The 12430-nt window shown below is 41.3% G+C and overlaps 1 protein-coding gene across 7 annotated transcripts in view; it reads right to left on the bottom strand.

Moving 5' to 3' along the window:
- Positions 1-12430, bottom strand: part of PTPRK (protein tyrosine phosphatase receptor type K) — a 468792-nt gene that overhangs the window by 217391 nt on the left and 238971 nt on the right. For all 7 annotated transcript variants that reach the window (XM_089530406.1, XM_089530407.1, XM_089530409.1 and 4 more), the window contains exon 5: positions 8987-9102. In XM_089530406.1, the coding sequence (XP_089386532.1) occupies positions 8987-9102 (116 nt within the window). The remainder of the gene's footprint in view (positions 1-8986; positions 9103-12430) is intronic.

Raw genomic sequence — 12430 nt, 5'->3', positions numbered from 1 at the left:
ACGAAACAACAAAACATTTTTATTCATATACAATAGTGAGCTGGGAAGGGGTGTAAGATCCACATGTAGATGTAAAGGGGGTCACAAGGGTAAAAACGTTGAGAACCACTGATCCCACCATTGTTTGATAATGGATGGCTTCAGCATGATATCATACAGTCAGCCCTCCACATTTGTGGCTTTGACTTTTGCAGATTTGATTATTCAATGGATTTGATTAATATGTTCTCTCTAGGAATCTCTAGATCTTCCAAAATGACCATAGTTAACCTTCAGCAAAAATCACACTGGAAGACCTAGAGATTCCTAGAAGAAACACTTCTCTAGGTATCTGTAGTTCCTCAAGCACAAATCTGTGGTCAACCTCTAGGAGATATTAACCACAGAGTTGCCCCAGAGGACATAGAGATTTCGAGAGAGATGTTCTAGCAAGTAAACAAAAATAGTCTTTTTTAATTTGCATTTTCCCACTTTCACAAGGGTTGTGTGCCCCTAACCCCAGTGAATATGCAGGGCCCACTGTATACTCATTCTTCTTCAAAGTTACTTTCCAAGCTCAAGAACAAGTGTGCAACCACATATTGGAATGCAATCATGAATGAATGCACTACAGTTGGCCCTCGCCTTACGTGGGGATCCGTTCCGGATCCCTCCACGTAAGGCGAATTCCGCCCATGCTCAAGCCCCATTGGAAACAATGGGGCTCGTGCACGGCAGCGTGGCAGTGCAGTGGCGCGTGGGGCGCAAGCGCCCATTCAATTGAATGGGACACACCGCTCCTTCCACCCCGCGGCTTGAGCGCATAAGCTCAAGTCCGCGTATGACGCGGGCGTGCTGTATTGATTGAAATATCATGTTTTGCAAAAAATAAATATTACTTTTTGTAAGATATACCGTAAAAAAACTTCTGTTTCATATTCAGGTTAAATTCAATATCCTCCACAACAGAAATATTTTAACTTAATGATGTGTAAAAGAGAAATTAATTTCTTAACTCTACAAATAAATGTAAAGGAATACTCTGGATTGTATTTGAAGCAAGCTCTACTCAGACTTTCCATCCCATTTCCTATTTTGCAATTACTGCTTTTAGGCAATTGCTTTAATTATATGTAACTCCACTAGGAATGACATTTTCCTCTGGCTGGGAAAAGAAAGGCATCATGCTGCATTAATGCTGATGAGCCTCTCTAAGGGTGAAACCATGGCACCCTCTCCCATCTCTGGCATGCCAACTGAGGGGGCATCCTGCCAGCACCTAAAGCCATTGCTGACAGATTGGGACACACGCCTCACTGCTTTGATCTCAATCTGCACATGATTACTAGCCATGGTTTAAAGCTTTTTTTACAAAGGCCACAGCCTTGCTGGTTTTGGATTCACCAAAGTAAATGGTAGCACTAAGTTCTGTATGTCAACGTTGCAACAGAACTGCAAAAGCTGGTCAAAATTCTTTACCTGGGCCAAATGATGTATTAATGCCAAGGCTCAATGGTGATGGATTGTCTCATTAGGGGTTGAGTTGTCAGCTACTGAACCTGGAGCCAGGACATATGGCTTAGCAGATGCTCCAAGTAAAGGACTTTAGGAATGGGGCCACATAGGTCTGACTTTATGCTGGCTACCAATAAGAGATCTAAAACCTTACAGGACAACTTGGGATATTCATTACCATTCCCAAAATTTGAAAGCAGATTAAAACAGCTTGGATCTGAAATAATGAGTGGGTGAAATTGGCTGCAGTATGTATACAGAAAAGAAACATGACTAAAATAATCAACATCTGACTTTTCTTTCTGAACTGGAGTTCTGAATTACCTGATCTTGTTTCAGGAGTGAAAGCAATGCATTACAATGTTTCATTGTTCAGTTTTTGTGCTGGATGCTGTGTGTGTTTGCTGTAGTTTTCAGTTCAGTTTTTTCATGTTCCTTCCCCTCTACTTTGCTGGTATACACGTGAACAGTGGGATGAAGTACTCCCCACCTCTTACCCCCGCGACCCCAAAACACCATTATAATATTCCCACTGCACTTATACAGTACATGGGGTTGAATGACGTTTGCTTCTGTAGAAAGGAACACATACACTTGTACACACTATTACACTGCAATGTCACAGTGTTTTGTAAACTAAGGTAAAAAATAATATTGGAAGTATTAAAATTAACACTCCTACTGCCATATTCAAGAACATGCCCTGTTTCTGTATATCATAATTGAGTTATCACCTGTTGCAAAAAGACTATCACAGGTGAGCTCATAAATTATTTGATCCCATTACTTCAGGCGAGAAAAGCTAGTTGGAAGGTAATAATTTTTTCACTACCCTGCTGTCACTGGGAACTCTCCTATAATATAAAAGAGGTATTTTTCATATGATATCAGCAGAGTTACTTTTCTACAACATTTTGTGTTAAAAGAGGTCTAGCTTTCCAGCCTGTTTATGGCTATACATTATGAGGCAAGAAGCATTTTCAAAGATAGTTCTTTGTCCCCAGGCTTTTGTAATAAAGAGGCAAGACAATCAAACTGCTCTTTAAAATAGGAGCAACTCATTAACAACAGCTTTTTAAAAGACTTGCATGGGCTTGCACTCTTCAACTCTTGCTCCTTTTGGGGAAAAGCCCCTCTAGCAACTCATGGCCCTCAAATTATTGCTTTGCAGGCTGAAAGATTTTTGAACTTTTTTTAAAAATATCTGTACTAATTTATGTTTATATTTAGGTTCCACTCCAACTTACAATGTGATGTATAAATACTATACGCAAATAAACTGTTTCCTCCCTCCCCACAGTTAACAATGTGCTGTGCCAAGAAAGCCTACCTTATGTCATCAGCACCCTGGGCCTCAAGCCTTTGGTGGTAAATCCAAGCAGGCTCACATGTAAGGATATAGTCCATCAAATAGCCTGAGCACAAGCCTGAGGGTGGCTGCTGACACACTGCAGCAATAAAGCAGTTTGACACTGCTTTAACTACCATGGTTCAGTGCTACAGAATTCTGGGTTTTGTAGTTTTGTGAAATATTTGGTCTTTCCTGTCAGAAAATTCAGATGGCACAATCAACTACAAATTACAGAGTTCCACAGCACCGAGCCATTGTAATCAAAGTGTCATCAAACTGCTTTATTTCTGCAGTGTGCCAGTAGCCATTGTCTCAAGGAAGTGGCCTCAAGGTGCTCACCAAACTGAAACTTGTTTGGTGAGCACTTTGTTTTCATTAACAAAACAAAAACAAAAAACAAAAAAAACCTCTTAACATGGCAGAATTGGGAATGGCTACTTCTTCATAGTAAAATGTACACAATCCCACAGCCAACAGTCATGGTGCCTGAGACATTCTGGATTTCAAAAAAGCTGGGTTTCCAAACTCTCTAACCTGCACCTGTGCCTCCCGTAATTAATAATCTTAGGCCTTCCTATAATCAAATTACCCTAATCCTCAATCAGTAAAATTACACAGAAAAACTTTTATTCTTGGGGCATGTCAAAAGTGGAGAAAACTGCTAAAATTATTCATTCATGCATGTGGGAGAGAAGTAAGTGAAGATTTGGAGCCCGAACAGACAGGCCAAAATAAAGCTGCTTCGGGTCACTTTGGAGGTATGCTATTTAAATGATGCATGCATCCTAAGAAGCCAGAAGCTGAACTAAAGCCACGCTCCAGTCCTAAGGACTGAAATGCAGCTTTGGCACAGCTTTGGTCTCTTAAGATGAATGTGTCATTTAAACAGCATACCTCCAAAGTGACCTGAAGCAGCTTTATTTTGGCCTGTCTGTTCGGGCCCTTACTTTCCTACCACATTTCCAAATGCCAATTAAGTCTGCTGAACATGTTTTCCAATGATTGCTTATTCACATATTAATCAGAAAAGAAAGTAAATTGAAAGGTTTGGGGGTTTTTGTTTTTATTTTTTGTTTACTATTAATAATGTAGAAATGCAACAGATACAAACAAATCAGTTTCAATCTTTGTGACCCTATTTCTGTTCCTGTACATATAGATTCAGTGAGAGCAAAAGAATACAATACCCCTATGATACCTTTTTTCATGTAGAACGACCCCCTATGAATGAGCCACTATGTGCAAAACTTTCAGGAAACTATCCAAAGTATTCCTTTTCTATCTGGGTTTGCAGAACTGCTGGGTTTGCTAGGTTTTTGGATGAGATTTTAAGGATTATACTTTGCAGTTTAAATCAGAGCCCCACATTTAAAATAGTGTATCATATTTTATTCTCATTGTTGATGTTTGGTGGAATTTACTGTGTTTCATCTTGTAATCTTCTCTTGGTGGGTAGAAGCTTTGAACACATCAAATATTTTGGTTGTTTTTAACAAAATGAGAAAAAAACACAATATTCAATTTACGCACAACAAAACATATGTCTGGTAATCAGATTTGGCTGTTAATCTTCCCTAGAGATAAACTATTTGAAATAACCTGTCAGCTATTTGGTATAGAAAATTGGGAGGAATGGAATCGGTACAGCTAGCTTCTTTTCTTTAACCAGATCTGACCCAGCAATTGTCTTGGCTAACACTAATTCTTGTACACTGCCATTAGTATTACCTTATTGATGATAATCATCTAGATTTTTTCAAAGTTGGATATTTTTTGGCACACAGCACAGTACACCTCTTCATAATGAGTTATTTGTGTTTAACTGGTTTTTATTCTATTTTTATTTTAAAAAAAAGCATTCCCTGCACAATAGAAAATTTTGCCGATGTGAATAATTCCCACAGATATGGCATGTGAATACTAAGCTGGCTGTGTAAAGAAAAATAAAATAGCTGTCATTGAAATTTTATAGTTTAGAGGTTATCAGATTGAAGTACAAAAGCATGAGCACAACTGCATTCCTCTTTCCATTTTCTTCTACACAACACTACACACCATCCTGCTCTCAAATTCTGAGAATTGAATTCCGTTGCCTCACACACATATATATCACAGTACAATATTAAGTAACACTGTGATTCTTAGATATATGTATGAGACAGCTGAATTCAAGATTCAGTCATTGAGAGCAGGATCTATGATTCTATGATGTGTTTGCACAATTCTGTTTATTATGAGTTTTCCTAATGCAAAATACTTGGGACCAGCATTTTGGACTTCAGATTCCCTCGCTCTCAATTGTAGAATATTTGCATATATATAATGAGATATCTGGAGATGGGACCCAAGTCTAAACATGAAATTCATTTATGCTTTGTATATACCTTATACATATAGCCTAAAAGTAATTTTATACACAATGACTAAATCTGTACTGCAGACATAATGCAGTTTGACACTACTTTAACTGTTATAGCTCCATCCTATAGAATCCTGGGATTCATAGTTTGCTTTACCTTGAGAGCTCTCTGACAGGAGAAGGCTAAATATCTACAACCCCCAGAATGTCATAGCACTGAACCATGACAGTTAAAGCAGTATCAACCCACATTATTTCTGCAGTGCATATTCAGCCAATAGTTTTAATTATTTTGTGCATGAAACGAAGTTTGTGTACATTGAACCATCAGAAAGCAAATGTGCCACCCATGTGAACAATTTTGGATTTTGGAGTGCTTTGGATTTCAGAATGCCAAATAAGAGAGATTCAACCTGCATTTATTTAAATATTTCTGTATCACCTTCAATCAAAGCAGTACAAAAATAAAAAAATATATATTTAAAGTTCCTAAAACAATCATAGGCGGGTTACAAACCGCCATAAAGTACGTGCTCCGCGTGTACTAGGGTTAGGAAGGGCCGTATTAGGGTTAGGAAGGTTCTTACCTTCCTCATGGCCCTTCCTCCCAGTACACTTGGAGTGCGTTGTAAATGGCGGCGCCCATCCACATGGGTGCCGCCATTTTGACGTCTTGGACGCTGTGTGTCCAGATGTGTTGCAGCGGAAGTGATGCCGCAAGGGCGCGCTCCACCCCTCGCGGCGCCACTTCCGCGTTTTGAAAAGGAGCGCCATTTCGGCGCTCCTTTTTCGCTGTGCGGGGAAGCCTCACGGTCTGGCCACTGGGGCTTCCCTACGCAGCGAATGGTGGCGGCGGGAAAACGGCCCCTTGAGGGCCGTTTGTAACCCACCATAACATCCAATTTTAAAACAGTTTTAAAAAATAGTTAAAGCAAAATTTTCAAAAATTAAATGCCATGCAGAACAGCACTATTTTGGCTGCCCACTGGAAGCTGAAAAGAGATGGGGTCAGTCTAACTTCCTTGGCTAGGGTGTTCCACAGTCAAAGTGTTGTTACAAAGAAAGCGCTTTTACATGTACCAACCAATCTGACTTCATGAGGTGTTGGGACATACAACAGGGTCTTCTCTGAAGTTTTCAAATATCTGGCAGGCTTTCAGATACATTGTGTTTTTATTATTTATTTCAAGAATTTATATCCCACTTTTCTCCCACAATGGGACTCAAGGCACGTTTATTTTGCATTTGATCATAACATGAATTGGTCAATAGGGTGGAGCTAGGACAGGGGAGAGACAGGAGGAACAACCATCCCCACCACCTCAAGAAAGAGGTTTTGGCACCACCTGCTTGCTGCTGCTGCTGCTGCTGCTGCTGCTAGCTTCACCTCACTGGACCTCTGCCTGTTTGAGCCTGCTCCCTACTCCTTACCAAAACCAGCACCTAGGCATCCAGCCAATTACCGGGTATTTAGCCAGCAGGGAACACTTGTCCCCCTTGGGAAGGGGATATAAACTAGGTGCTGCCTAGGACTAGCTAGCACAGGAGGAATCTTGCCCAGTTTTGTCGACCTGGGTTCTCCATACAGCAGCAGGTGAGGCCTGAGGGGCAGGGAGACAAAGCTGAAATGGTCTATTGGGATTCCATCTCCCTTATAAGGTGTCCTGTCCCACAGTCTACTGGGTATGTGTGTGCCTATTTCAAGATGGGTGGCTGGGACAGAATAGAGGTTCTGTTGATGTAGCGCCCACACTTCTGCACAACAAGCTCCTTTACTGAGCTCGCTAACACTACAGTCTTATAGTTCTGCTGTTACATTTTAACTGCTCTGGCTGCCTCTTAAACTGTAAACTGTATTCTGGGGTTTGCAGTTTAAGGAGGGGCATTTAGGATTCTCAGCCAGAAAGCTCTTAGGCCTCACGGAACTAGAAGCTTCAGAATACAACAGGAGGCAGCCAGAGCAGTAAAAGTGGAATAGCAGCACTAGAAGAGTGTAGTGAGGTAATGTGGTTAGTCTCTGCAGTGGTTTTGGAGTCCCCTCAACTTGTTATGCTGGGGAATTGTGCTCAACATCCATGCAAAGATTGCTCTGTAGGAGCAGCTCAGGACTTCATGGGGCTTTTTCAAGTAATATCTGGAGCCACCCATGCTGAAGGGCACACTCTGGACCTGTTTTTTTTTTTTGCTCTGGGCAGGATGAGGTTGATCTGGGTGTGAACTTTCAGTAGTTCTACCTGGTAGGCTTTAGAATCTCTGGGACTCAGAGCTTCTGCAAGAGTGGGGGGCCAATTAAGATGGTTGGCCTCAGGAGAGTTATGGATCTGGATGGATACTGGATTGCTCTTGGGGAGTTTCTTGTAGGCTTAGTAGGTGATCCTGTCAAAGCCCTGGCTGATCTCTGGAACAGGGAAATGGCCAGGGCGGTGGACATGATTTCCCCATAGTGTCTTTTCCCTTGTGGTGGAGCCAAATGAGCTGGCAGTGATGAAAGAAGTGGGATGGAGACGACAGCGATGGTAGCGGAAGACTTGGAGTGAGTCCAACTGTGAACACAGGCTAGAGCCCATTGGAAGGTCTATGCTGTGGTGATCATGGCAGCTAACAAATTATACTTCTCTGCTACCATTACATCTGCACAGTGTCGTCCAATAGAGCTCTCTCAAGTAGTCAGGGGTCTTTTACACCCTGGTCCACAAGAAGGAAATAAAGACCACTAGGCAGCTCACTGTGAAGAATCTACAAAATACTTTACAGACAAAATCGCTCAGATCCGCTGTGACTTGGATGCTGTAATTGACACAGGTTCAGTGGATGTAAACTTGGTGTCTGCTTATCCTGTATTACTGGATAGGTTTCAATTTGTGCAGCCTGAGGCAGGATCCTTGGAGAAGTGAGGACGACCCCATGTATATTGTTGCCCTTTCTGGCTCCTCAAAGCTTCTAAAAGGGGACTGGCTGAATGTTCATTTATGAACATCAAGGACTATAAACCCCATCTGATCTATGAATAGAATAGGAGAATGTATTTAGCTAGTCATGTCAGAGTTTATTTTACTGACTTGGATGAAATTATCTAATCTTTCTGTAACTCCTACGTGTGCCTGAAGGGAAAGTGGGCCTTCATGTAAAGAGATACATTTTTACTATAGGGATTTCTTAGAATACAGCCTCTTCCTTGACATTCCTTTGCTCAGTCTCATATCCTCAGTGGGGTGGTGGGGTGGAGGAAAGTGTCTGCAGTGTCAGAAACACAAAGCAGCCCCAAGGTAACTTCCCCTACTGAGTTACTAGAAAAAGGGGAGGAACCAATTCAGTAGGTGGTGGCAACTCAGTTCATTTAGGTGGTCTCAAGGACTACCTTCCAGCTCAACCAGAAGCAAGACGGAGACCTAAGAGCCCCTCACACAGTCGCAATAGGCCCGAAATTATAGTGAACCTTTTAGAGACTGAGTGCTGAAATTTGCAACTCAAACCCCACTTATTTATTGCAAAGTGCCGCATCCCTCTGGCTTTCTAGTCGAGAACTCTATGCTGGGGCAATGACATGTGTGCCCACAGAGAGGGTTCTGAGTGCCACCTCTGGCACACATGCCATAGGTTCGCCATCACTGAAATAGGGTTTCCTATCCTAACAGAAAATAAAGAAATGGGAGAGGGGGAATTAGAAAGCATTTTCAGTTATCAGATGTGTTCTGGATAAACACAGATGAACTAGAACATTTGGGTTATATATTTTTACCAGAAACATATGCACAAATGGATCAGAATGGGTTAAGGCTTACCTGCAGCCATAATTTATTATTCACTGCATCCCTCCCTGTAGCAATGCACTGAAATGTAGCGTTCTGGCCTGCATTGACCTCCACATCCCCCAGCCTCAAGAAATGGGGAGATTTATCTGTGTAAGTGGGAGAAAGAAAGTTACAAAATGTACTCACAGCCATTTAAAAAATTCCACCCTGCCTTTTTCTCCCAAACGATGCACATTATTACAACGTTTGAGTAAAACTAATTCTTTCATGAAACAAAACAACTGTTTCAGCTCATGGAGGGAGAACAAAACAGTCTTGATCATTATTTTCTTTCCATACTAACATTTCCAAAGGTTGTCAAATATGTATTATATAATAAAGTGATTTATAATAAGTCAAGCACAACTGAAAGGAAGTCCAAAAACTCAGAGTGAATCTCCATTACATTTTGTATTTAACCGCAGCTATGATAAACCATTGTTTTAAGAATGTAAAGAGTCAGATTTAATTAGCTGTATAAAACATAATCTAGTTCAGTGGCAAAAACCTTGTCAGTTAGTATCACCTGCACCACTAGATACAGCAACATTTGACCCACTGACAAACCTTTTCATACTAATTTTATTGCCTCAAGGAAAGTTCAGTGACAAAACCATCCATGTGAAATATTAGGGTTGAAAAAGGTGATATGCTACATAGTTCTTACACATTACTCTCCTAAATTACCTGGGAATGGGCAAGATCATCAAGGGTAGTTTAGGGCCTGAACAGACAGGCCAAAATAAAGCTGCTTTGGGTCTCTTTGGAGGTATGCTCTTTAAATGACACTAACATCTTAAGAGGCCAGAAGTTGTGCCAAAGCTGTGCTCCAGTCCTTAGAGCTGGAGCATGGCTTTGCCACGGCTTAGTTTAGCATCTGCCTTCCTAGAAGACAAAAGTAAATTAACCCAGCTCTAGTCCATTTTTAATTTTAAAAGTTCCATAAAACTGGGGGGAAATTACACTTTCATTTTACTTATCAGGATCTAGGGTCTATGTCTTACGGATCCTGCAGTGATGAATACGGATAGGGAACTGAACAAAAAGTTATCCTTTTTGTACACATTTCCTATGAAGCCAACTGTGGTTCTGAAAAAAAGGCATTTTTTTAAAAAAATGTTACATGGATTTGCAACATATTCAATGCATGAAGTGGCATTTTTGGATATTTACAGAAGCAGCAATTCAAAAATCATAGAATCATAGAATTGTAGAGTTGGAAGAGACCACTAGGGCCATCCAGTCCAACCCCCTGCCATGCAGGAAATCCAAATCAAAGCATCCCTGACAGATGGCCATCCAGCCTCTGTTTAAAGACCTCCAAGGAAGGAGACTCTATCACCCTCCGAGGGAGTGCATTCCACTGTCGAACAGCCCTTACTGTCAGGAAGTTCCTCCTAATGTTGAGGTGGAATCTCTTTTCCTGTAGCTTGCATCCATTGTTCCGGGTTCTGTTCTCTGGAGCAGAAGAAAACAAGCTTGTTCCCTCCTCAATATGACATCCCTTCAAATATTTAAACAGCGCTATCATATCACCTCTTAACCTTCTTTTCTCCAGGCTAAACATCCCCAGCTCCCTAAGTCGTTCCTCATAGGACATGGTTTCCAGACCCTTCACCATTTTTGTCGCCCTCCTTTGGACACGCTCCAGTTTCTCAACGTCCTTTTTGAATTGTGGTGCCCAGAACTGGACACAATAGTCTAGGTGGGGCCTGACCAAAGCAGAATACAGTGGCACTATTACTTCTCTTGATCTAGACACTATACTTTTATTGATGCAGCCTAAAATTGCATTGGCCTTTTTAGCTGCCGCATCACACTGTTGACTCATGTTCAACTTGTGGTCTACTTGGACTCCTAGATCCCTTTCACACGTAGTTTCATTCAGCCAGGTGTCCCCCATCCTATATTTGTGCATTTTATTTTTCCGCCCTAAGTGCAATACCTTACATTTCTCCGTGTTGAATTTCATTTTGTTAGCTGTGGCCCAGCTTTCTAGTCTATTCAGGTCATTTTGAATCTTGGTCCTGTCCTCTGGGGTATTAGCTATTCCTCCTAATTTGGTGTCATCTGCAAATTTGATGAGTATGCTCCCAATTCTGTCATCCAGGTCATTGATAAAGATGTTGAATAGCACTGGGCCCAGGACATAGCCCTGTGGGATCCCACTGGTCACTTCTCTCCAGGATGAAAAGGAGCCATTGTTGAGCACCCTTTGGGTTTGGCCAGTCAACCAGTTACAAATCCATGTAACAGTTGCCTTGTCTTGCCCACATTTTACAAGCTTGTATGCAAGAATGTCATGGGAAACCGTGTGTGTGTGTGTGTGTGTGTGTGTGTGTTGCGGTTTTTTTTTATTTTTTTAGGGGGCAGTCTGAGAAACCAAATGCTGCAGAAATGCCTTGGGGGGTGTGTGCATTCAGCCTATTGCAATTCTAAATGGTTTGTGCTCTACATCCTTAAAAAAAACATCATTGACTTTTGTTAGTGTAGCTAGCCTTCCTTATCCATGGATTCTACATCCACAGATTCAACCATCCACAGGTTGAAAATAGCCCAGAATGTTTTTCCTAAAAACAAAACAAAAAACAACCAAGCCTTATTTTTAACCATTTTCTGTAAGGGACACTAATTTACTATGCCATTGTATATAATGCAACTTGAGCATATATAGAATTTGATATCCACTGGGGGCGTGGGTGGTATGAAACTAAACCCCATTGGACAGCAATGGCCCACTGTTGTATAAATTTGTTAACCATTTAAGAGTGGCAAATGCAGATTACTGTCTATACCAGTGTTCTCAATGTCCGGTCCTCCGCTATGAAGATTATCACACGAGGCCTTACCGTCAGGGAACTGCTGGGGAAAGGTTTGGCAAGCGCGCATGTGTGTAACCCTTTAACACTTCCCCAGTGTTAGGGAATTGTGAGCTCCCTCTAGCATCCCTGAATTGTTCAGGGACAGTGACTTTCCCATAAACAGAAAACAATTCAGGGACGCTAAAGGGAACTCATGATTCTCTAAGGGGGCTGGACTAGATGGCCCTTGTGGCCTCTTCCAAATCTATGACACACATACACTTGCCAAACCTTACCCCAGCGGTTCCCTGATGGTAAGTCCTCATGTGATAATGTTCATGTTCAAAACTTCAATTCTTGCCATTCCTAAACACTTGTAATCCTTCCTAGGACTTCTGGAGGACCAAAGTTTGGGAAGCAGTATCCTATATCATCTGTGAGTCAGGATAATATGATACGATTATGAAGAATCACATTGATAATGGCTGACCACAACAGTGAAATCCCCTTTTCTGAAAAAAAACTGTGACTCATGTCTTAGAGTAGGCATTTTTAAAAAGGTTCTAGAAGTCATTTTAATACAAACTTACTCTTAAGAATTAAAACAAAAGAAGGATGAGATAAGTTGGTATTT

The sequence above is a fragment of the Sceloporus occidentalis genome, unplaced genomic scaffold, assembly GCF_023333645.1.
Source record: "Sceloporus occidentalis isolate IW3139 unplaced genomic scaffold, rSceOcc1.0.p SCAF_6, whole genome shotgun sequence".
NCBI lineage: Eukaryota > Metazoa > Chordata > Lepidosauria > Squamata > Phrynosomatidae > Sceloporus > Sceloporus occidentalis.
Note: the sequence above shows the minus strand (reverse complement) of the source record. Positions and strands in the feature narration are given on the sequence as shown.